Below are 25443 nucleotides of genomic sequence, written 5' to 3' on the forward strand. Positions count from 1 at the left end.
GATCCCTATTTAGATTGGGAGCTGCTCATGATATAGTGCATGACCAGCCATGACGTATTCATAACAGTGACCACAACAGTAGAGAGCAGTGCAGGATCCATCCTTTCAGACAGAGATGACGGGCGCACTGTAAACAGGCTGTTGAAAAATGGCACTTGGAAGCCCATACAGTGATGGGACAGAAAAAACTGCATCATGGGACATTGAGCCGGTATCCATGATGCACTGTGATCCGCTCCGCCTTTCCACAACTCCTAGCTGCAGAAGGGCGAGTAGCACAGTGGGATAGCTACCCACAGTGCATTACTCTGATGCTAGAGCACCAATTGTGGATGCGCTCTGCTGATAGGAGCGTTATGTGAACGTGCAAAAGTGATGTAATTAGAGCGGTTTTTGATTGTTGACATAGCTTGCATCGACACAACTCTGGAGTGTAGACAAGGCCTTAGTCTCTGATATCTCCAGTAGTGATTCTACAACCTGCTTTTGGAAGCTTATTTTACTGCTGAACTCTTCTTGCTGTATTAGGTTTTCCTAGTACTTAACATGAGCTTTCTTTGCTGCAGCGCATTAGTTCCTGCCTGTTCTGTCAATGATTGGTGAGAATAATCTGTTTTTGGCCTCTTTAGAACAGTTCTTCGTGTATTCAGAGTGACATGGTAGCAGTCGATGATTGTAGTTCAAAGAATCAAGTTTTCCTCCTAGGTTCTACTTTCTAAACCTTTTATTGGTGTGGTCTGAATACTCTACAGTACGATGTAACTGGTGCTGAGTGAATTACTTGTTTTATAGGCAGTATTCATACATCTTACTAGCGCATTTGCCTCATTTGCATTGAATCATATTCAGTTGAACTCCTACAGCCCTTCTCTGTGTTACTACTGTTTAGGCAGTAGAGAACAAGGATAGCCTGGAGGGGGCTGAGCCGTGGGATACCACAAGTGACAGAGAACATCTTGCTGTGGGGCACAAGACCCCAAATCCCTTTCTCTGCAGTCAGATCCCGCCTAAAGACTCATGTCTAGATTACCTACAAGAAATTATCTGGCTGGTTAAGGCTAGGTTGTAGGTATTCAGCTAATTTATTTTTATTTAGATAAATAATCAGGATGTGTCCAATTGCCATGTGACCACTCTATTTGTATGTTGTACCTCTTTTCCTCTCCCTTGCTTCTACTGATTCTTTCTAGAGCAGAGGGTCTCAAACTGGGGAGAAGGTATGGAATATATTTTGGGGGATATGTGAGATGCTTTGGGGCGGGGGGAGGACCCTTACTGCGCACATTTTACCCATAGCAACAAATAACCAGCAAAGCTGATTCCTCCAGACGTATCAGGTCTTCGATGACACTGTGCATTTGACGGATTTCTGTTAAGCTTGAACAACATTATACAAGTCATTGCCATCTGTACATTAATCTGTTCGTTACAATGCAGTGTGCCCATTTAATTTTAGGCATTGCAATTTTATTTTGCCCTTATTACAATGGATCATTGGCTCTGTATGAATCAATGCCTTACTGTTTTTAATATTTAGTGAGTTGCATGTTGATTTTTTTAATTGATATGTACTTGAGGGGGGGGCGGACATAAACTACTACAGACACAAAGGGGGGCATGATCAAATAAGTTTGAGAACCACGGTTCTAGAGTGTAAACTTTTCTAGGGGTGTCGGCCTCTCGTGTGTGTTTAGCATCTAGCATGCTGTGTCTACTACCAAAAATGAGTTATTAGAAATGTTGCAGGCATGATATTAGAGAAACCTTCTGCACTTGGTGTTTTAAAATTCCTATAAATGAGTCAGCTCTTTCTGACTTTTTTGTCTCTTGTTTTTGGCAGGATTCTCCATTTCTGGGTAAAGAATGCAGACAATAAAGTGCGTAGTTGTTGGAGACGGTGCAGTGGGAAAGACCTGTCTTCTCATCAGCTACACCACCAATGCCTTTCCAGAGGAGTACATACCCACTGTGTTTGACAACTATAGTGCCCAGATGACTGTGGATGGCCGGACAGTTAGTCTAAATCTCTGGGACACTGCAGGCCAGGAGGAATATGACCGTCTGCGTACCCTCTCATACCCTCAAACCAATGTATTTGTCATCTGTTTTTCCATTGGAAGTCCCTCCTCTTATGCAAATGTTCGGCACAAATGGCACCCTGAAGTCTCTCACCATTGTCCTAATGTTCCAATCCTTTTAGTTGGCACCAAAAGGGACTTACGAAGTGATGTGGAAACAGTTAAAAAGCTGAAGGAGCAAAGCTTGGCTCCCACTACCCCACAACAGGGAACTTCATTGGCCAAACAGATTGGAGCAGTAAAATATTTGGAATGCTCAGCTCTGAACCAGGAAGGGGTTCGAGAGGTGTTTGCTGAAGCTGTACGTGCAGTTTTATATCCAGTGACAAAGAAAAACACAAAAAAGTGTGTCCTGTTGTAGTTGCGGAAGATGATGGATATTTGAAGTGAAATAAAGACTGACAGGGATCTTAGTGGGCTCCTTTCTTTTTCAATCGAAGATTTGCATCTTGCACTAACAGCTCTAAACAGAAATGGTTTATGCAAAGTATATTCTTGCAGTTTGGTAACTGCTTCAGGGAAACTGAGACAAACCAGTTCATTCCAGACTAATGAGAGAGTGATCAGATATCTATCCATCTTCTAAAGTTCCAGAGTCTCCAACATCTCCAGAGTTCAGTTAGCTTCCATTCTTTTCAATGGAGGAGAAGGGGACTTCTTCAGAGCCAAACTTTTCCTTTACTAAACAAACTTCAGTTATTGGCCTTGCTGAAAGAGACAGATATTGATAATTTTGCTTTACATGTAGTTCCTGCTGCTTCTGGCCCTTACTGACTCATCAACTTGGTCTACCAGACAAGAGTCTGGCTTTCTAATTAATGCCTTAATTTGACAACATGAAATTTGAAAACCATTTGTCTAAATTTGAAAATGCTTTCAGTATTGAGAGACTTACAAGTAATCACATTTTTTACTATAAAGTGTGAAACAATGAAAACCACTTGTTAGTCCAGTGGTTCAGACATAAGGAACTCCTGAAATGGTTTCATTAATATTAAGATCAGAAGTTGGCACCTCCTGATATGTGCAATTCTGGATAACAGCAACTCAAATAAATGATTCTGTGGTTATTTAGGAACAGAGGTGAGATGGTAACAAAATGCAGGTCTGCCATAGTTGTTTTAACTGCATTAGGGATTCTCTTCTCCCTCTAAAAAGGTATTTTAAATTCTCACAGTGGAGTTACTGTTCTCTCTTCAAACTGCTTGAGGTAATTGGGATGACATTCTCAAAGCGGATTTCCTCATATGACATGCACATCCCCCTATCTTTTTAGGAGAATTCCAGAGAGTTGGAAAGAGGCTGTTGTTCTTGAGGAATTAGTTCTCTCTCTCTCTCCCTACCATAATTAGCCCCTGCATCATTGCATGAGAGTTCATGGCAGATCATGTCTTGGAATTGTGTAGGTCCTATTACGTGAAGCCACGAACCATGTTTAACTATGGTTCCAGTTAAACTGTTTTTAATGGTTGGCCAGCTATGGTAGATACAGTTACCTGGGCTAGAGCATTTTAAAAATAATTCTGCTCTCCACACTAGCTGGTCACAAATTATTATAAAGTACTTTAGCTGAAGCTCTATTTAAACTCTTCAGTTCCTACCCCTTTGTGAATAGTCACTGGCTTTTATCTTCAGAAGTCTATGCATACTCACAACACCTAGGATGAGCAAAAAAGCAGCAGTATGAAACCTCCATTAAAGACTAGCCCCTGCAACTTGCAGATCTGCAATTGATGTGCTGTATAAGATATTTTGTATTAATGTAAGGATGCTGGGACTGGGTTTTGTGTACTGAGATGAATAATCCCATTCCTTGCTTGGGTGCCACTGACTGTATTTGGGAGCAGCCTGTGTTAGTGGTTCAGATCTCTGTTTCGTACAGGTATCTCACCCATACAAAAATGTGTGTTATGCCTGCACTATATGGAATGAACTCTCTTTTCTCATTGCGGCAAGATGCTGGCAAGTTAGCAACTATAGGGCTATTAGGATTCAGAGAAATATTAAATTAGCCTTGTGTTAGATGGTATTGAAGTATGAGGTGGATATGTTCCTATCTGTGCCCTAATTCCCTCAAAGAAGAGGATGTGCCTTTCTCTCTGCCTGATGTAGATAACTTACATTAACTACAATTCCATTATAACTGATGGCATATTACTTTAGCAAATACCACTTTAAAAGGCTAAATTACAAGCCACAGTTGACCCAAGCCATCAGTCTGACTAGCTAATGAAACAATGTAGTTTACTGGGAATGACCAAATAACCATATGCCATGATGTTTGTAGAAGCCTGGAGATGCTTCCTTCTACATACATTTTCTTTTTTGTTCTTCACAAAGTGCCATGGACTAGAACAACTTGGAGAGCTCTTGACTATCTTCATAGTACCTCATTAACAGACTGATTTCAACATCTGATATTCCTGTGTATTTTCTGCCAAGAGGAGTAGGTATCCTTACTCCAGGGCCTGATCTCTGCAGGAATGAATTTCAGGAGTGTGCAGATATCTTGAACTTTTTTCATTATTACAATAATTGATAATGTGTTAACAAAATCTGTAAATGGTCACTCTAAGCTTGAGATGTTGCAAATTTCTATAATTCTTAACCTATTTTATTGTAACTTTAGTGCAGAGTTCTGGTTCCTTTTCTTTTGCCTCAGTTTTGTCCATTGTCACACAGGTGAGACTTGACTTAGCTCCCTGATCATATGGTTGGATTTGTCTATTTCCAAATAAGATCAGAACATTCCAGCACTGAGATGAGCAATTGAAACCAGCCATATACAAGTTTTATATTTGAGTGGCTGGGAATGCAGCTGATGTGACAATTCAGTCTCTCTCCTGTGCTATTCAGTTTTTATATCCTTGTAGCAGACTAATCATTTACATTTTTTGTCTTTGAGAGAGTTCACATTTCCCCCCTACCCCACCCCCAGTTGATTTGAACAGTTCAGGAGTGCTCTGTCCAAAGGATGCTCTGAGGCGGTCTTTTTAGATGTATACTTTTAGCACTCAAATGCTCTGTTCAGTACACAATGGTAGCTATTTATATGGAATTTAAACCAATGCTCTGCTTTTGAGTGCCAAATTTGTGACCTGTAGAATTCTTGGTGCTACCTGGGTAAATCTGAACAAGCAAATGGACCTCTCTCTAAGCAAAGGAGTTCTCTGAGCCAGTTAAAGTGGGAGGGTGAGGAGGACTCCTTTGCATGAGAGGACCCTAAGATGATCTGATTGAAGTGTGGTACTGAAACATACACTGGCAACTTGATTTTATACTTAAAAGGAATTTGTATTGCAACTAATGATTTAAAATGATTTTTAAATTATGCAGAGTTAAATTGTAATAAAGCTTTCTTGATCTCTTGCTGTTTTTCTTCACTCATTCCATTTTCATATTACAATTGTTCTTAATCTCTTCTGTGGAAATCTGGAGACTTGAAATACAGCAAAGCAAATTTTGAACAAATTAAGAAGTTTAATTGTTCAGTCCAGTTTTAGTGATTGTAAACTGTGTGAATCTGATGTTTCTTTACTATAAAGATGCAAGATAATTCCCATTAAAACCCTCTTTCCACATGTTAGTAACTATTATAAGTGGGGCTGGTAGCACTCCCTATATGGGCTGACACTTTGCATTAAGACTTTTTTTCAGTTGATTATAATCTTGCCAAACTGTAACCATTTTGTGTGAAATTTTGCATGCCAGGTGTCTGCCCCAGGTTGAATTTTTTTGGAAAATTTCAGCCAAAAGTGTTCAGCTGTTTTGAGAATGAGATGGGGGAAGGTGGTTTTGTTTGTTAAAATATTCTTGATGACCAGTGTCCCCTTGCTTTGGGGCAGAGATTTGAAATTTGGCAAGGGGTGAACTTTGTGTCAGGGATGTGCCTTTTGCCATTCCTGTGAAAATCTACTTGTGTTTGGCCAGGTTATAAGCCTTTGAAAAATTGCAGTTTGCACATCCTCAGTACAGAATTTATTTTTTGCAACTAAAATCTCTGAAGGTTCTGTCCTCTCTGGACATGCTGTATCCCTTCACAGCTGCTATGTGTGATCAGATTGCAGGTCAGCCCATGCCTGCAGTCTTGAAGAGGAGCAGCCTTTACAGGGAAAGTCTGACAACTGCTTTTGAAAGAGGTGGACACTGGAATTGAGAGCAGTGAGAATACAGGGAACACCTGCACCTCCTGTCAGTGAGCCAAACTAGAAGAGGAAGAGGAGGCAAAAGGGAGACCAGAGGGGAGGGAAAAGAGTAGGTTGAGATAAGGAGTTGGGAGAGTAGGAGGAAACTTGAGTGACTGGGCCATGGCAGGAGAGGAAAGGGGAGGCTGGGACTGATTGGGCAAAGAGACAAATAGGGAGTCCAAATGTGTGTGCAAAGACTGGAAGCTGGTGAGCGAAATGGGGATGGTGAAAACTTTAATTTGGCCACCTTGTGCAGTTGCACTGATAGTGATTATGTAATTCAAGACTTTTTTTTTTTTCCCCACATGACCCCTAATCCATTCAGTGCAGGAGCTCGACCTACTGTGGGAATGAATTGGGATTATGTATCAAAGGAGGATGTTGCCTGTAGGATGCTGCTTCATCTGTTACAGAAGATGGAAGGTATAAATTGTAGTACTGGGATAGGGGATCACAGGAAGAGAATGGATGGCCTTCTAGTTAAGTCAGTTGAATACCACCTTGGAAAACTGATTTATATTCCTGCCTCTGCTATAATGTAGAGTTCCTAATGTTAGGCAAATCATTTTAAACCAAACTCTTCACAGGGGGTCATTAATTACTTCCTGAATGCTATGACAGGATACTTTGAGCTCTGATTTGCAGGAATGCTGAACTTACTGAAGTCGCTGGGAGCTTTGCTAAAGTACTTGGCAAAATTGGTTGCTAGTTATCCTGTATTAGGAACCTAAAGTTATCATCAACATCATATCTGCTATGCTTTAGTTTCCAATCTGTAATATGGGGATAATACTATCCTTCCACTCCACAGATGAGGTTAACGAGGCTGTCTACTGTGACAAAGTTCCTCCTCTACCTTGGTGGGTCCTGCACTTATTGGCAGATTTGCTTGCCTCACAGATTCACCCGTTGGGTCAGGAAACAGCCCTTCTCCTCTGGTAGAAGCCATAGTCCAGGTCAATTCCTCCTGTGTTTGATCAGGAGTTGGGAGGTTTGGGGGGAACCCGAGCTCACCTTCTACTCTGGGTTCCGGCCCAGGGCCCTGTGGAGTGCAGCTGTCTAGAGTGCTCTTGGTACAGTTGTGTGACAGCTACAACTCCTTGGGCTACTTCCCCATGGCCGCCTCCCAACACCTTTGTCCTCACCACCGGACCTTCCTTCTGATGTCTGATAACGCTTGTACTTCTCAGTCCTCAAGCAGTTTGCCTACTCGCTCTCAGCTTCTTGCATGCTTCTTGCTCCCAGCTCCATGCACGCACTTCCTCTCCTCTGGCCTGACTGGAGTGAGCCCTTTTATAGCATCAGAGGGGTCTTAATTAGAGTCAGGTGCTTAACTGCCTTGCTTGACTCTAAGCAGGTTAATTGGAGTCAGGTGTTCTCATTAGCCTGGAGCAGCCTCTGCTTTGGTCACTCAGGGAACAGAAAACTGATTATCCAGTGCCCAGTAGATCTCCCTTCTACTATTCTGCTGTTCCCAACTGACTTGGGTCTTTCACACTACACTATGGACCTTACAGCTGGACAGATGTTCTGCTACAGCTGTGCTGCTATAAATGTCCCCTGTGTAGCTGCTCTTAGACAGCTCTTTCCTGCTGGCATTCTGATATAATTAAACCACCCCCAATGAGCGGGGTTAGTGATATGGACAGGAAAGCATCTCCTGCTGACCGCATTGTCCATACCAGAAACTTAGGTTGGTCAGGGATATTTCCCCCCCCAACATCCTTGACTGACAAAAGTGGTAGTGTAGTCAGCATCTGCATGCTTCATAATCAGAAACTGATCTCCTTCGTAAAGTACTTTTAAGAGCTGGTGAAAGAACCAGCTACTAGTAGTATAAACGCCACAGAAAAGCTCCGAAGGAAACTAACTACTTCAGAGCAGGAAATACGGTGAGGGGTGTGTGTGTGCTACATCTCGAACAATGAGGATAAAACAAAATGTTGACTACTGCTCACTAGGTGTGCACTAAATGAGGCAGGAGTCCTGTGAAATAATTAAAGACTATCACAATGCATACATGTAAGGGTGCCGAATTAAGGTTGTATAAGCAATACTCTGCATTTTCTAACTTTGAACGCTTGATATTGCAAACACACAGCACTGCTATATTGCAATTAGGGCTGTGGATTAATTGCAGTTAACTCGTGATTAACTCAAAAAAATATCACAATTAAAAAAAATTATTATTCACACTGTTAAACAATAGACTACCAATTGAAATCTATTAAATAATTTTGGATTCTTTTCTACATTTTCAAATATATTGATTTCAATTACAACACTACAAAGTGTACAGTGCTCACTTTATATTATTTTTGATTACTAATATTTGCACTGTAAAAATAAAAGAAATAGTATTTTTCAATTCACCTCATACTAGTATTGTAGTGCAATCTCTTTATTATGAAAGTGCAACTTACAAATTTAGACTTTTTTGTTACATAACTGCACTCAAAAACAAAACAATGTCAAACTTTAAAGCCTAAAAGTCCACTCAGTTCTACTTCTTGTTCAGCCAATCGCTAAGACAAACAAGTTTGTTTACATTTATGGAAGATAATGTTGCCACTTCTTAATTACAATGTCACCTTAAAGTGAGAACAGGTGTTCACATAGCACTGTTGTAGCTTGTGTTGCAAGATAATTATGTGCCAGATGTGCTAAAGATTCATATGCCTCTTCATGCTTCGGCCATCATTCCAGAGGACATGCTTCCAGCAGGATGATTTGCTGCATCATAAAAAAAAAAAGTTAATTTAATTGTGACTGAACTCCTTAGGAAAGAATTGTATATCTCCTGTTCTGTTTTAACCAGATTCTGCCATATATTTAAAGTTATAGCAGTTATCAATGATGACCCAGGACATCTTGTTCATTTAAGGAACACTTTCACTGCAAATTTGACAAAATGCAAAGATTTCAATGTGAGATTCTAAAGATACCTACAGCACTCAACCAAGAATTTAAGATTTCTGAAGTGCCTTCCAAAATCTGAGAAGGATGAGGTGTGGAGCATGCTTTTGTGTCTTAAAAGAGCAACATTCTGATGCGGAAACTACAGAACACAAACTACAAAAGAGAAAATCAAACCTGCTGGTGGCATCTGACTCAGATGAATGAAAAGTGAAACATGTCAGTCTACTCGCTTTTGGATTGTACAAAGCAGAACTCTGTAATCAGAATATCCTCTTTGAATGGTGGTTGAAGCATGAAGGACAATATGCATCTTTAGCACATCTGGCATGTAATAATATCTTGCGACACCAAGCTACAGCAGTGCATGCAAACGCCTGTTCTAATTTTCAGGTGACATTGTAAAAGAAGCAGCAGTATATTATCTTCTGCAAATGTAAGCAAACTTGTTGTCTGAGCTATTGGCTGAACAAGAAGTAAGGACTGAGTTTGACTTGTAGGCTCATAGTTTTACACTGTTTTTATTTTTGAAATGCAGTTTTTTTGCTACAATAATTCTACAGTTGTAAGTTTCAACATTCATGATAAAAAAGATTGCACTACAGTACTTTATTAGGTTGACTTGAAAAATGCTATTGTTTTTTTAGAGTGCAAATATTTGTAAAAAAAATGAGAGCACTGTACACTTTGTATTCTGCTTGTGATTTGAAATCATATATTTTGGAAAAATGTAAGAAAAACAATATGTAGATTGCCACGTATCGCAGAGGGCGAAAGGGAAATGCAGGCCTGTTATTTACCAGGCTGCACGTGGCACAGACTAATTAGGTAAGAGATGCAAGGAGAGTATGGTCACCGAGGCAGACTGCAGACACACACACACAACTAAATCAATCAATTTAAAATTTTTTGGGGATGGTTACAAGGGTAAGAGAGCAGCTTATGATTAGCTAATAGAGTTAACAAACCTAAAAACACACAATGCCTAAATTCTATACAATATTTAAAACAAAATGCAGCATTTAGTAATAACTGATACTTACAAATACAAAAACCAACACATCCGACCGGGCAAACGTAGAAGCTCTATATTGAAACGCTGAGCTGAGAGAGAGGCTTCGAGGTGAATCCAGGCTCGGTTACGGCATACACGGCATACACGGCATACACGGGACACGTTTTCTCTCTCTCTCTGCCTGCACATGGCAGGGCCAACCCCTAAAAACCCACTATTGACATCACAGAAGTGTCATAGTGGACAGAGGCCCCAAAACCTGTGTGTGTTCGCCTCATTGGCACAAGCAATGTTTACGCCAAATGGGGGAGCAGGTGCCAAAAGGTCTGGCTTCGCCCCCAAAAGGTGAGGTAATGCATATTGTTGTAGAATGGGTCCAACACTGAATGACAAAAGAAGAGGCCAGGGCAATACCGGTATGGCAAGTGATACAGGATGCAGACAGGAACCCATTCTAACACAATAATACTCTTTATTTAAATATTTTTTGACAACAGTAATTAATTATGGTTATTTTTTAAATTGTGTGATTGCGATTGATTTTTTTTAACCGCTTGAGAGCTCTAATTGGGAAGTAAGTAGGTATTAGCTATCGCATTGTACAGAGGAGGACACTTACTCGTAGAGAAGGTAAGGCTCTGCGGTTGAGAGGTACCGAGCCCTTACAGCTTTAGCTGCAATCAGTAGCAGGTGTGGGCACCTAGTGAATGTTGTTTTTCAGAAGTCTGTATGGGGGGGTGGTAGCATGAGCGTGCCTGAGAGCTGGAACTAGAGCCCTGTCGGGCCAGGCACAGAGGCTCCCCGCGGCCAGCCGGCCCTGCCTGGGATCTGAGCCTCCATGCGGCTGGCTTCTAGCTGGGGCTGAGGCTATGGGTATGCACTACGAAATTAGATTGATTTAATGGAAGTCAATTTTTATAAATTGATTTTTATAGTTGATTGTGTATGTCCCCACTAAGCGCATTAAGTTGGTGGAGTGCATCCTCACTACCGTGGCTAGCATTGACTCATGGAGCAGTGCACTGTGGGAAGCTATCCCACAGTTCCCGCAGTCTCCGCTGCCCATTGGAATTCTGGGTTAAGCTCCCAATGCCTGATGGGGCAAAAGCATTGTCACATGTGGTTTCGTGCACATGTCATCAGTCTCCCTTTCCTCTGTGAAAGCAACTGCAGACAATCATTTTGTGCCTTTTTTCCTGGGTTACTGTGAAGGAGCAGGGGAGTTGCATTCGGGATGAGAAGAAATCTACCTGCGCTGTAACCTGAGAGAGGAGGGGGGTTTGGAGAATTCACACCTTCCTGGGAGCCTGAACAAGGAGAGGGGAGCGGAGAGAGAGCTGCTGCAGGGATTTTTGGTTTCAGTTTTGGGCTGGGTGGTGCAGCGCAGGGAACCCCAAGCTGGGATCTAAGCTCCCTGAACCCCCAGAAGGACTTGATTGAGGGGTCCTGGTTGTGCCTACAAGCTCTGCTGTAGACTGTGTTCCTACTATCCAATAAACCTTCTGCTTTACTGGCTGGCTGAGAGTCACTGTGAGTCCCAGGAAGAGGGGTGCAGGGCCCTGACTCCCCCATACTCTGTGACAACTAGTGGCAAAGGTGGGATCTACTGCACCCCGTGGATGGCACTTCCTGCAGTAAGTGACTGGGGAGCAGTAAAACAAAAGGGGACTGACGGGGACCAGGTGGGCTGAAGAGACAGAGAGCGAGTGTTCCAGGAGGCGATTAACCCCTGGGGGTGTGTGACCAGACAGAAGGACTTTGCAGTAAGAGGGTCCTCCAGAGGGATTACAGGAGCAGTCCCAGGGGCAAACAAGTCTGCAGCTCGACCTTGGCAGAGAGGGGGTGACCTGAAGAAAGGCTGGTGCACGAAGGGTCTCCCTGGAACCGGTGGGAAGCTGAAAGCACAGGCCGGCGAGTGGCCAGCAGGAAGATGTATGCTAAACACCTTAAGAAAGACCTGGTGGAGCTGTGCAGGCAGAGGGGGCTGCGCATTGGGAAGTCCACCAAAGAACAGCTAATTGCCCAGCTGGAGGAGAAGGATCGCTTGGATGAACTGAGCCCTGTCCCTGAGGGAAGCCGCCTGGTGGGTGCAGCGTGGGCCCCGGAGCCTGACATGGTGGGGAAGGGCCAGACTGCTGCCGAGGACATCCCAAGACCCTGCCTACCTATACCTAGAGGAAGGGTTAAGGGAAGCCCAGTGAATACCGATGGCACCCTGACCCCGGCAGCCAGCAGGGGATCATCCTGGCGGAGCTCCCCGTCCCTGGAACGGATGCAGCTGGAATATGACAGGGAGGTGCTCGAGTTAAAGAGGCAAGAACTGAAGCAGGAGTGGGAGGAATGGGAAAAACAGCGTCAGCGTGAGGAGAACCAGCGCCAGCGTGAGCTGGAGGAGAAGGAGAACCAGCGTCAGCATGAGGTGGAACTGGCCCAGTGAGGAGCAGCGGGGCCCCAGCTGCGGTGAGTGAGGGGGGACCCAAGACTACAAAGAGCTTTGATAAGTGCTTCCTGGCCCAGCGTAAGGAGGGGGAGGACATAGATACCTTTCTGACAGCCTTTGAGAATGCCTGCGAGCTGCACAGGGTTGGCCCTGCAGACAGGCTCCAGTTTCTCACCCCCTTACTGGACTCCACAGCCGTGGAGCTGTACAGCTGAATGGAAGGGGTGGAGACAGGGGACTAAGAACTGTTCAAAAAGGCCCTGCTCCAAGAGTTTGGGCTGACTCCTGAGATGTACCGGAAAAGGTTCCGGAGTCAGCGTAAAACCCGTGAGGTCACATACCTACAACTGGACAACCGGGCGCAGGGGTATGCCCGCAAGTGGACAGCTGGGGCCCAAACTAAAGAGGACCTGCTTGACCTATTTTTACTGAAGCACCTGTATGAGCAGTGCCCGTCCAACCTGAGGTGATGGTTGATGGATCAGAAGCCAGAGAACCCACAGGACGCAGGCCAGCTGGCCGACAAGTTTGTGAAAAAGTCGGGCAGGGGATAACAGGGAGGAGTCTCAAAGGAGCAGGCCTGCCTCAACGCAAAGAATCACCATGGGACCTCCCAGCAGGGGCCTATGGAGAACCCCCACCAAAGAGGAACATCTAGCATCAGGTCCATCCGACCCACTCGAGGGACCCAAGGGACATGGGCTGCTATCACTGTGGCCAACGAGGCCACATACAGGCCCAGTGCCCCAAGCTCAGGGACAGACTGAGCAGACACAACCCACAGAGGGTTGACTGGGTAAAGACCCTGTCGGATGAGGGGCAGCATTCCCAGGAAAGGGGGGCTGGCAGTGTACCACGTGCAGAGGGAGGAGGGCCCCAGGTCAGCTCCTCTGAGGGGCTGGATGCTCCAGACTCGGGGTTTTTGGTTTACAGGGTGGGCGCGGGCTGCCCCGCCGGAGAGAGTGCCTCGTTCGCCTGGAGGTAGACGGGAGGAAGGTCAGTGGGTACTGGGACAAAGGCACAGAGATGACGCTAGCCCGGCCTAAGGTGGTGGCCTCGGTTCGGATGGTGCCCAACACCTACCTGACCCTGATGGGCATGGACAGGACCCCATTCAAGGTGCCCATGGCAAGGGTACACCTGAAGTGGGGGGTCAAGAAGGGCCCCAAAGACATGGGGGTACACACGCATTTGCCCACGGAGGTGTTAATGGGGGGAGATCAGGGAGGACCACATATCCCAGGTTAAACAAGTGCTGGACCGACTCTGGAAGGCTGGGTTAACCGTAAAGGCTGAGAAGTGCAAGGTGGGGATGGCTGAAGTATCTTACCTGGGCCATCGGGTGGGGAGCGGCTGCCTGAAGCCGGAACCAGCCAAGGTGGAGGTGATCAGAGACTGGCCCGCTCCCCAAACCAAAAAGCAGGTACAAGCCTTTATTGGGATGGCGGGGTACTATTGAAGGTTTGTGCCCCACTTTATCGCCATAGCCGCCCCCATCACTGAGCTGTGCAGGAAGGGGAAGCCAGACAAGGTGGTCTGGACCGAGCAGTGCCAGCAGGCTCTTCGGGTGCTGAAGGAGGCTGTGGTCAGTGGCCCAGTTCTGGCAAGCCCAGACTTTAAGAAGCCCTTTATGGTGTTCACCAACGCCTCAGACATGGGACTGAGGGCGGTGTTAATGCAAGAGGATGAAAAGGGGGAGAGACACCCTATCGGGTACCTGAGCAAGAAATTGCTACCCCAGGAGCAGAACTATGCGGCCATCGAGAAGGAATGTCTGGCCATGGTGTGGGCCCTCAAGAAATTAGAGCCATATCTCTTTGGGCGACACTTCACCGTGTACACCGACCACTCTCCCTTGACCTGGCTGCACCAGATGAAAGGAGCCAACGCCAAGCTCCTGAGGTGGAGCCTGCTCCTGCAGGATAATGACATGGATGTGGTCCATGTGAAGGGAAGCACCAACCTGATAGTGGACATATTGTCCCGGAGAAGGGGCCCTGAACTGCCCTAGGTCACTGGTCAGAGTGACCCCCCTCAGTTTAGTCTCGAAGCAAGGAGAGATGTGACGGAGCAGGGTCAGGGGAGTTACATTTGGGATGAGAAGAAATCTACCTGCGCTGTAATCTGAGCCAGAAGGGGGGTTGGGAGAACTCGCACCTGCCTGGGAGACTGAACAAAGAGAGGGGAGGGGGGAGAGAGCTGCTGCAGGGATTTTCGGTTTCAGTTTTGGGTTGGGTGGTGCAGCACAGGGAACCCCAAGCTGGGATCTAAGCACCCTGAACCCCCAGAAGGACTTGACTGAGGGGTCCTGGTTGTGCCTACAAGCTCTGTTGTAGACTGTGTTCCTACTTTCCAATAAACCTTCCGTTTTACTGGCTGGTTGAGAGTCACTGTGAATCCCAGGAAGAGGGGTGCAGGGCTCATACTCCTCCATACCCATGCAGACACCATAGCATGGCAAACATGGAGCCTGCTCAGCTCACCACTGCTGTTGCAAGCATTGTAAACATCTCACGCATTATACTGCAGTATGTGCAGAACCTGGCTAAGAGACGGTAGCAAGAGGACAATTGTGAGGAGGACATGGACACAGATGTTCCTGATAGTACAGGATGTGGCAATTGGGACATCATGGCAGCAATGGGGCTGGTTGATACAGTGGAACGCCAATTCTGGACCCAGCAAACAAGCACATACTGGTGGGACCGCATAGTGTTGCAGCTGTGGGATGATTCTCAGTGGCTGCAAAACTTTCCTGGAATTCTGTGAGTTGCTTTCCCCCACCCTGAAGTGCAGGAATACCAAGGTGAGAGCTGCCCTGACAGTTGAGAAACGACTGGCGATAGCCCTGTGGAAGCTTGCAACGCCCGACTGCTACCAGTCAGTCGGGAATCAGTTTGGAGTGGGCAAATCTACTGTGGGAACTGCTGTGATTCAAATAGCCAATGCAATCACTGATGTTCTTGCTATCAAGGGTAGTGATTCTGGGAAATGTGCAGGTCATAGTGGATGGCTTTGCTGCAATGGGATTCCCTAACTGTGGTGGGGTAATAGATGGAACGCATATCCTTACCTTGGCACCAGACCACCTTGCCAACTAGTACATAAACCGCAAGGGGTACTTCTCAATGGTGCTTCAAGCACTGGTGGATCACAAGGGATGTTTCACTGACATCAACATGGGATGGCCAGGAAATGTGCATGACACTTGCACCTTTAGGAACTCGGGGCTGTTTGAGCAGCTGCAAGAAGGGACTTACATCCCAGACCAGAAAATTACTGTTGAGGATGTTGAAATGCCAGCCTACCCCTTGCTCATGAAGCCATATACAGGCAACCAGGACAGTAGTAAGGAGCAGTTCAACTACAGGCTGAGAAAGTGCAGAATGGTGGTAGAATGTGCCTTTGGACGTTTAAAAGCTTGCTTGCACTGTTTGCTGACTAGGTTAGACCTCAGAGCAACCAGTATTCCCATTGTTTTTACTGTGTGCTCCATAATATCTGTGAGAGTAAGGGGGAGACATTTATGGCAGGGTGGGAGGCTGAGGCAAATTTCCTGGCTGCCAATTTTGAACAGACAGACACCAGGGCGATTAGAAGAGCACAGGTAGGCGAGCTGCGTATCAGAGAGGCTTTGAAAATCAGTTTAATGACTGTCCAGACTATGGTGTGACAATTGTGTGTGTTTCATCAAGATGCAAACCTGCCCCCTTTGTTGATTTTAATTCCCTGTAAGCCAACCACCCTCCCTGCTTCGATCACAGCTAGCAAAGAAATAAAGTCACTATTGTTTTGAAACCATGCATTCTTTCTTTATTAAAAAAAAAAAAAAAGGGAGATAACTAAGGTAGCCTGTGTGGGGGAGAAGGGAAGGACAAGGCCATATTGCTTATTGTAGCCACACTACAAATCAAAACTGTTTGAATAACAGCCTTCTGTTGCTTGGGCCATCCTCTGGAGTGCAGTGGCTGGGTGCCCGGAGTCTCTTCCCCACCCTCTGCATCTTGGGTGTCTGGGTGAGGAGGACATGGAACTTGAGGAGGAGGCCAGGCAGCTGTACAGTGGATGCAGTGGCAGTCTGTGCTCTTGTTGGCTTTCTTGTAGCTCCATCAGACGCCTGAGCATGTCTGTTTGCTCCCCCATTAGCCTCAGCATTGCATCCTGCCTCTTCTCATCGTGCTCACTTAATGCTTTCCTGGACTTTGCCACTGAATACCTTCATGCATTCAGCTGTGCCCTATCAGTGCGGGAGGACTGCATGAGTTTGGAAAACATGTAATCGCGAGTGCAGTTTTTTTTTTTCCTTCTAATCTGCGATAACCTCAGAGATGGAGATGATAGGGGGAGCACAGAAACATTTGCACCTGTGGGGTGATAAGAGAGAGTAAAATTTAAGATGATACATTTCTGAGAACAAAAGGAAGACTCTTTCACAGTGAATCAAGCAATTCACAGCAGACAACACGTGCTTTAGGTACAAGGTCGCATTTTGCCTTTTATATGGGGCGCCTGCCAGTATGGTGACACGTCACACTCGGCTGGACAACACAGTTAGGTTTCCAGGCAGCCATGGTAAGCCAAAGGGTACATAGGTTTGGCTTCTAACGCATTCATAACATGTGGGAATGTTTTCAAACTGCAGCACCCTCCTTTCCCATAGCAAGCAATGCCGACTGAGTTTGCCATTTAAAAGGAGGGACTGTGATTTTCGGGTGGATGTGCAGCACACACCTCCCCCACCACCTCTCCATGTGGCTATTTGGGATGATCCCTTCACCCCTCCCCCTGCTGCGTGGCTATTCTCAGGGATGATCCCTTTTAGCCAAGCGCAAACAGCCCAGCAAGAACAGGGTCCTTTTACTGTTTCCTTACAAAAATTCCCTTATTTCAACTGGTGACTATGAATAATATTACTCTCCTAAGGCTAACACACAAAGATATAGATCGAATGTTACTTGAATGCGACCAAAACCCAGGACCATTTGTTGCCGTGCTGCAATGATTCCAGACTACTAGCTACTGGCTTGGTGTGGTAAAGTGTCCTACTGTGGAACCCTCCCCGGAAACCTTCTGCAAAGGCTCCAGGAGAGCTTCACGGAGACGTCCTTGGAGGATTCCCGCTTCATCCCCAGACACATTAATAGACTTTTCCAGTAGCTATACTGGCCGTCAATGCATCCCAAGTCTTCAGGGCAAATCAAACATTAAACACTATTGCTTTTAAACCCTGTACTGTAGTTACAAATGTGCACTCACCAGAGGCGACTTCTCCGCCTTCAGGGTCAGGGATCTAGCCTTGGGAGGGTATTAGCACGAGGGTGATGAAAAGGTCCTGGCTGCTGGGGAGAACGGATTCACTGCTTGCCTGCTGCAGAGTTTCCTCTTCCTCCTCCATGTTACGTGAGACTCCCCTCTTGCAGGTGTCCATGGACAGTGGGGAAGTAGTGGTAGGGCCCCCCCCAACAATGCCATGCAGCTGATCACAGAAACTGCATGTATGGAGCTCTGACCTGGAGTGATTGTTTGCCTCCTTTGTCTTTTGGTAGGCTTGCCTGAGCTCCTTGACTTTCATGCGGAACCGCTGTGTCCCTCTGTTGGAGCCTCTGTCTGTTGTGCCCTGTGCAATGTTGGCACATATATTAGCACTTCTGTGTTCTGCCTGCACAGATTCTTCTCCCCATACAGCAATCAGATCCAGTGTCTCTCATTCGCTCCATGGTGGAGCTTGTTTGCAATTCTGGGGGGACAGCATGGTCACCTGTGCTGCTAGCTCCCCATGCTGACCAAACAGGAAATGAAATTCAAAAGTTCCCCATGGCTTTTCCTATGTCCTTGGCTAGTGCATCAGAGTTGAAAGCCCTGTCCAGCATGGTCACACTGGCGCACTCTAGGATAGCTCCTGGAGGCCAATAACGTTGATTTGCACCCGCACTACCCCAGATTCGACCCACAAAGGTCAATTTTAGCACTACTCCCCTGCCCGGGAGGAGTACAGACGCCTATTTTAAGAGCCCTTTAGGGCGACGGAACGAGGTTACTCGTGCAGACACATTCATTATAAACTCGACCTAACCAGGGCTACGTCTACACTCCCGTGGTAAATCGACCTACGATGCGCAACTCCAGCTGCCTGACTAGGTGGCTGCCACGCACCTTAGCGTTAGCGCGGGGGTCGATGGGAGAAAATCTCCCTCCTCTGGTCCGGGGAGGGCGCCCCGGCCGCCGCTGAGGCGCTCGCAAAGCGTCGATCCTTGGCCGGGTGGAATCTGTCCCCCAGCAGCGCCGGCCCCGCCCTTCCACTCCGAGGAGACGCTCTCGCCGCTCGCGCGTTCTCGATGGTGCGTCCCGGGGCGTGACCCGGCGGCGCTCGCTCGCTTTCCGGTTCCGGTGCCGGGTCGCGTTTCGGGCCGGCGAGATGTCGGACTCGGAGAGCGAGGAGGAGGCGGAGGGGGGCCGCGCTGGGCCCTTCTCCCTGGCCGGGTTCCTCTTCGGGAACATTAATGAGGCGGGGCAGCTGGAGGGGGAGAGCGTCCTGGACAAGGTGAGGCGAGGGGGCTGGGGGCGCGGGCTCCTCGCGCGGCGGCGGCGGGAACGTAGCCCTGGTGCCCCGCTGACGGCTGGGCCTGTCTTCCGCTCTCCCAGGAATCCAAGAAGCATTTAGCCGGATTGGGCGCCTTGGGGCTGGGCAACCTGATCACCGAGATCACAGCCAGCGAGGAGGATGCTGCTGAGCCTGACGGAGCCCAGCTGGATGAGGAAGGTGAGCTCGAGCACGCGGTCAGCTCTGGGTTGGTTCGCCTGCAGCATAGTCAGGTTTTGTAAAATCGAAGGGTTTCTTTAAGGAGTAAAGGTGCACTTCTGTCTCCTCTTACTGAAATGAAAACCGGAATTGCATCGTTGAGACTGGTCACTTTTTGATATCTGCCGATCTGCAGGAAGGCGCAGGCAGTAACTATGAGGCATGAATTGTCCTACTTTCATTACCAGGTATTAATACGTAAGCCTAGCAATTGTACTTTAAGAGATAACTGTGGTGCACATTTGTATCAGTTGTTTGCATAAAGTGGTTAAATATGGGATTAAATGAGTAGTTAGGTGCCAGTTTAGTGATTCATTATTGTCTCTTGTTCAATCTTTAAAAAAACCAAGCCAGCATGGAGGCGCCTCTGTTTTTTAACTAATATATGCTACTTAAAGTTCCAATTTATTGTAACCTTGTCTTTCTGTTCAGTTTTTTCTCTGTTGCATCTTGGATTTATTTAAATTGTAAACCCCATTGATCTATTGCCTTCATTACTTGTTTTGCACAGCGTATAGCACAATGGGGCCGTGATCCTTGTTTTAAGTTTCTAGGTGCCACTGTCATGTACTGGAGAGACAAAGTGGGTGAGGTAACATATTTTATTGCACTAGCTTCTGTTGATGTGAGAGAGAAGCTTTCAAGTTTACACAAAACTCTTTTGGTCTGGGAAACTAACTCAGGGCTTGTCTTCACCTACAGTGTTAGAGCTGCTGTGGCATTTTAGTGAAGACAGTACTATGTCAATGGGAGTGGGTTACTGATTTTCACAAATCTATTACTCTAGATCTGACATGTCGATCCTCATCCTCAAAGGAAACCTGTATAACATTTCAAAAGACGAATCAGGGCACTTAAATTCAGTACTCTGCTAGACACTAAACATCATGGGCTGAATACAGATACTGATTTTATGACTTATTAACAACAATCTGTAACCCACTAACAATTCCCCCAGCTGCTATCCACCCATTCCTTCCTAGGACTGGAAGGGTATTAATAGGCCACTTCACCTTGAATGGTACCTTGAAATACCTGTTAACTACTTATGCTAAACAGTCTGTTCAAATCTTGTGTTTAGCAATGACACTGAGATCTTGTCTACACTACAGATTACTTTGGTATGACTTACCTCGCTCAGAGGTGTCACCTCAGTGACGTAAGTTATACCGATCTAAGCACCATTGTAGATAGTGCTATGTCAGCGAGAGAGCGTATGGTCTACACTGGCACTTTACAGCGCTGCAACTTTCTCGCTCAGAGGTGTGAAAAAACACCCCCTGCGTGCTGGAAGTTTCAGCGCTGTAATGTGCCAGTATAGACAGTGTACCAGCACTGGTAACTGCCCCTCATGGAGGTGAGTTTTTTTTAAGAGCTCTATCTAACTGCTATTCTGCAACTACACAAGCCACGTTAAAACGCTGCCGTGGCAGTGCTTTAACATAGCCAGTGTAGACTAGCCCATAGCTACTGCCTCTTGCTGAGGCAGGTTTTATTAAGCCGATGGGAGAGCTCTCTCCCGTCAGCTTAGAGTAGTGGTTCTCAGCCCACGGCCGCATGCGGCCCAATTAGCACAGAGCTGTGGCCCAGCTTAGCTGTGTGTTAAAGGCTGCCTGTGTGCCCGGGGTCCTAGGTTCCCAGCTGCCCAGTGCAGGGGTATCTGGACTGCCTTGGTAGGGTTGGGGTCCAGGCTGCCGGCCCACCCCGTGTGGCAGGCGTTGGGGCAGCCACTCGGCCTCGCGGGCTCTGCAGTCTGAGTCGGGCAGGCAGCTGCCCTCCCTGTGCAACGAAGGTTAGGGCTGCTGCTGCCCTGCCATGCAACCCAGGTAACACATTGTGGGCTGCGTTGTAATCAGTTGAGAAGCACAAGCTTAGAGCCTCTTCACCATAAGTGCGAGACCTAAGTGCTGTAGTGTAGATGTAGCTGAGTTAGTTCTCCAGCCCTGAAGAAGAGCTTTGTGTAAGCTTGAAAGCTTGTCTCTCTCATCAATAGAAATTGGTCCAATAAAATATATTACCTCACCCATCTTGTCTCTCTAGTATCCTGGGACCAATGTGTCTAAACGACATTATGTACTGCAATCTACTGTAATACAAATAAATAAACAAAGGACAGAAATAGCACTGGTCCTGAAAGTGCTTGAAATGTCTTTTTCTCACTGAGTGATGCTCAAAGCATCAGTAACTTTAATAAGAAAAGAAATAGTTCCAGCATAAGGGCCAGAGTCTATCCTGCCAGTAATCTTTGTACAAACCTCATCTTATCATTAGACAATTTGCTGTAGTTCAAGGTTAATATATTGCCCTAGCTTTGTAAACTTGAGTAAATCTCACTGCCCAGTTGCTTTCCACTGTCCTTCTACATGTTTATGTTGTTTATAGGTTGTCTGCTCATTGGGCCAGGGATCCCTACCTTTATACCTATCGGTAAAGTTCCACGCTCACTGTTTGTGGGATTTAATTTTGTTTAATACAAAAAACTTATGTTAAAAGAATATGAAGGTTGCAAAGTCAAGTGTTTGAAATTAAGGATGCCTGTTCAGTCTTAAGTTTGTCTCTTGTACATGAACATTGTGATGATTTTTAATTACATGATCAGATATTTGTTTTTCTTTTCTGTACATGTTCCACTTTTTCCCAGGATGGAACAAAGCTCAATGAATGAGGCAGTTGTTCAGTATTGCTTTCTGTCATTCAATACGTAGCTCTGGGGCTTATTTATTGCACGCTATCCAAATGCTGCACTGAATATAGAATTATGAAATTCACCATAGGCTTTTCTGTCTTGCTCATCACTGTAATATGTCAGTACTTCACAATTCTGGGTGATCGTCCTTTCTCTTCCTAAAGTCATCTGCCTTATATATATATCAACTTTCAACTTCAAGAGCAAGTGAAGATGGTGTCCTACTAACGCAGCATAATTCACTACACAGCCCTGATTTGTGCCCCGAGCACCGCCATCCTGCACGATAAATGAGTCAGGGATCTTATGGAAAAAGTGATCATGTAATTAGACTGTATCATGCATACAGAAGGGGGCAACATCAAGGTTTGAGGGCAACCTTAGTTCTGACATTTCTTAACTTTCATGAGCTTGACTTTTGCAACCTTACTAACATTCTTTTAAGAATTCTTAATTTAATTTTCTTTTTTTGAAAAAATGTGAAAACAAATTTATTCGCAACTGTAACAACACCCCATCATGCATTATCAGCAGGGTGTGAATCATCACTCAGACTACAGCGTAGACTCCTTGACTGCAATACTAATTACTTCAGCTGCCAGCAGGAGTGTACATAACACAATAAAGCAGTGAGTTATTTATAAATGCGTAGACCTATTTTACAGACATCATAGCAAAGGACAAAAATATATAAGTTTTTTCTGAGAGGCAGCGTGGCAGTGGTAGAGTTATATTCCCAGCTTCTGTAACTCCTGAATGGGATATGGTGCTTTGCTTGATACAATTGTGAAAGTACAGAATTACGAGCGTTCATCAGTAGAAAAAAATCATTTAGGACTCATGGTCTGGTTCCCAGGTGGTGCACATAGCTCTGGGTCAAAGGGACTGTCTCAGCTTATAACTCTGCCAAATTTGAACAGATTTTCATGAGGCTGGCAAATGGCACTTCCCTGGCCCCAATGATCCATCTCCCAAATTTCAAAGTCTTGCTGCAAGCCATGAAGGTGTTGAAGCTCTTGGGGGCAGGGGAAGGGAAGAAAGACCAGACTGGTTTAGAATAGAAAGCGTTAGGTAACCTTAGTGTAGGGATTGCATTTGCTCCTCCAGTAAAATAGAGTATAAATGGGAGTGGAAAGAAGTTATAGCAGGAAGGAGGGGGTAGCTGAAGAAGTCGGGGTAGGCGGCTGAAGAAGTCAGGATAGACTAACATGGGATGAGGTAAGATGTGGTGAGTACATGTTGGGATATGATGTTTTATGACAAGTCTTTCCTCCTTCTCAGGCTGGGTTAAGAGCACAGAGGATGCTGTTGATTACTCTGATATTAATGAGGTGGCTGAAGATGAGAGCCGCAGATACAGGCAGGCAATGGGCACCCTTCAGCCAATTCGAAGACAAGGTAATTGGGGGTGGTAGGAGTACACATAGACAAAATGATTAACAGTTAATGGTATGTCTCTGTGGGGCGGATTGGCTTTTGCTGCTGTTGTTGAGAGTGATCTTTCTCTAATCATTGTTATCCTGCAAGTTCTTTGTCCGCTTCGCGAAGTAAGCTAGTGGGGCAAATAAATGGCCCGGACATCAAATAATGTACATGAGAGGGGTGAAATTTCAGTCTCTTTCTTTAGGGCTGGGTTTATTTTTTCCAAAGCAAAACAGCTCATCATAATTTCTATAGATAAACCAGATTGTTTTCACTGAGCCAGGATCTCCTGCAATATCCTACCTCCTTCTCACAGGTGTTTCTGTAAACTGAGTTCTTGGTTGATCTTTGATCTAAGGACAGGGTTGACCACAGGCTGTTACATGATTTCTTGTCTCAGACCTTTCTCCTGGGAGGAAGTCAGTCAGTCACGGGGGGGTGGGGCGGGGCGGGGCGGCTAAGGTGCATTCCCTTGGAGGATTATCTCAGCCTATGATAGCCTTCCTCTGTTTCTTCCTATCTCCCTTCCCTAGCATTATGTTAATGGCTGCTGCTGCTGAGGAGGCATCTTCATCCAAGTTCTGCCATGACTTTCATTTTCACAGATTAGAAGGAGGGGTGAGACTGGCCTTTATGCTTCTCCAGTGGGGACTCGTGTAGGAGGTCCCTGCCTGTAGGAACCAGAATTCCAAACATCTGCAGTTTTTTTTCCTGTGTTATTGCTAGTGCAATTGATGAATCTGCTGCCTGTCTCCTAAAGGAACTTGCCATCTCCTCTCCTGTCAGTCAGGAGCAGGAAATTAGGAATGTTGCAGTAATCTAGGGTTTCTGCCCTGAATTTTCTTGTTTCTCTCGTCAGTTTTCCTGCTCCCCTACTCATCCCCATTTCAAGCCCTGATTTTGTAATTGGTTGAATGTAGGGAAGCCACAGTTGGGGCAGGTTTGGGTGATCTATTTGAGAAACTGGAAAGGTATTTGTAATAAGTTAATGCTGAGACAGGGTCCTTCTTGTGGCTTGGGGTGGAGTTGTGGTATTGGGGAAGGGGTGTCTGAGTATCCTTGAAATGGATTTTTTTTTTTTAATAAAGATAAATAAGTTAATGGAGGATTGTCAAGGTTCCTTCCCCACTCTGAACTTTAGGGTACAAATGTAGGGACCTGCATGGACACTTCTAAACTTATTTACTAAGCTTAGATCTGGTAACTCTTGCCACCATCCAGAATTTAGTGTCTGAAGCACTTCCTGTCCCCAAAACTCTCCCCTCCCTGGGTGGCCTTGAGGGAACTTCACCAATATCCTGGTGAACACAGATCCAACCCCCTTGGATCTTAAAACAAGGAGAAATTAACCATCCGCCCCTCCTTTCCTCCACCAATCCCTGGTGAGTCCAGATCCAACCCCCTTGGATCTTAAAACAAGGAAAAATCAATCAGGTTCTTAAAAAAGAAGGGTAAAAATCATCTCTGTAAAATCAGGATGGAAAATATTTTACAAGGCAATCAAATTCGTATAGCCCAGAGGAACCCCCTCTAGCCTTAGGTTCAAAGTTACAGCAAGCAGAGGTAAAATCCTCTCAGCAAAAAAAAAGACATTTGCAGGTTGAGAAAACAAAAATAAGACTAATCCACCTTGCCTGGCTATTACTTACAATTTTGAAACATGAGAGACTGGTTCAAGATTTGGAGAGCCTGGATGGACGTCTGGTCCCTCTTAGTCCCAAGAGCGAACAACAACCAAAACAAAGAGCACAAACAAAGACTTCCCTCCACCAAGATTTGAAAGTATCTTGTCCCCTTATTGGTCCTCTGGTCAGGTGTCAGCCAGGTTCACTAAGCTGCTTAACCCTTTAGAGGTAAAAGAGAGAGTAACCCTTAACTATCTGTTTATGACAAGGATAGG

The 25443-nt window shown here is 45.7% G+C and overlaps 2 protein-coding genes across 12 annotated transcripts in view; both read left to right on the forward strand.

Moving 5' to 3' along the window:
* The window catches only part of LOC116833394 (rho-related GTP-binding protein RhoG-like), a 28655-nt gene extending 23208 nt beyond the window's left edge, over positions 1-5447 (forward strand). For 7 of the 8 annotated variants that reach the window (XM_075068936.1, XM_075068935.1, XM_032794904.2 and 4 more), the window contains one exon: positions 1841-5447. In XM_075068936.1, coding sequence (XP_074925037.1) covers positions 1864-2439 — 576 coding nt within the window. In that variant the 5' untranslated portion in view covers positions 1841-1863 and the 3' untranslated portion in view covers positions 2440-5447. Of the gene's footprint in view, positions 1-702; positions 1070-1840 lie in introns of those variants that run through there. The other variant, XM_032794914.2, reaches the window with a different exon arrangement.
* Positions 5448-19018: 13571 nt separating this feature from the next.
* Positions 19019-25443, forward strand: part of TAF1 (TATA-box binding protein associated factor 1) — a 115967-nt gene continuing 109542 nt past the window's right edge. For 2 of the 4 annotated variants that reach the window (XM_075068940.1, XM_075068942.1), the window contains exons 1-3: positions 19019-19177; positions 19279-19396; positions 23403-23519. In XM_075068940.1, the coding sequence (XP_074925041.1) occupies positions 19052-19177; positions 19279-19396; positions 23403-23519 (361 nt within the window). In that variant the 5' untranslated portion in view covers positions 19019-19051. The remainder of the gene's footprint in view (positions 19178-19278; positions 19397-23402; positions 23520-25443) is intronic. The other 2 variants (XM_075068939.1, XM_075068941.1) reach the window with 1 other exon arrangement.

This window comes from Chelonoidis abingdonii, chromosome 8 (genome assembly GCF_003597395.2).
Source record: "Chelonoidis abingdonii isolate Lonesome George chromosome 8, CheloAbing_2.0, whole genome shotgun sequence".
NCBI lineage: Eukaryota > Metazoa > Chordata > Testudines > Testudinidae > Chelonoidis > Chelonoidis abingdonii.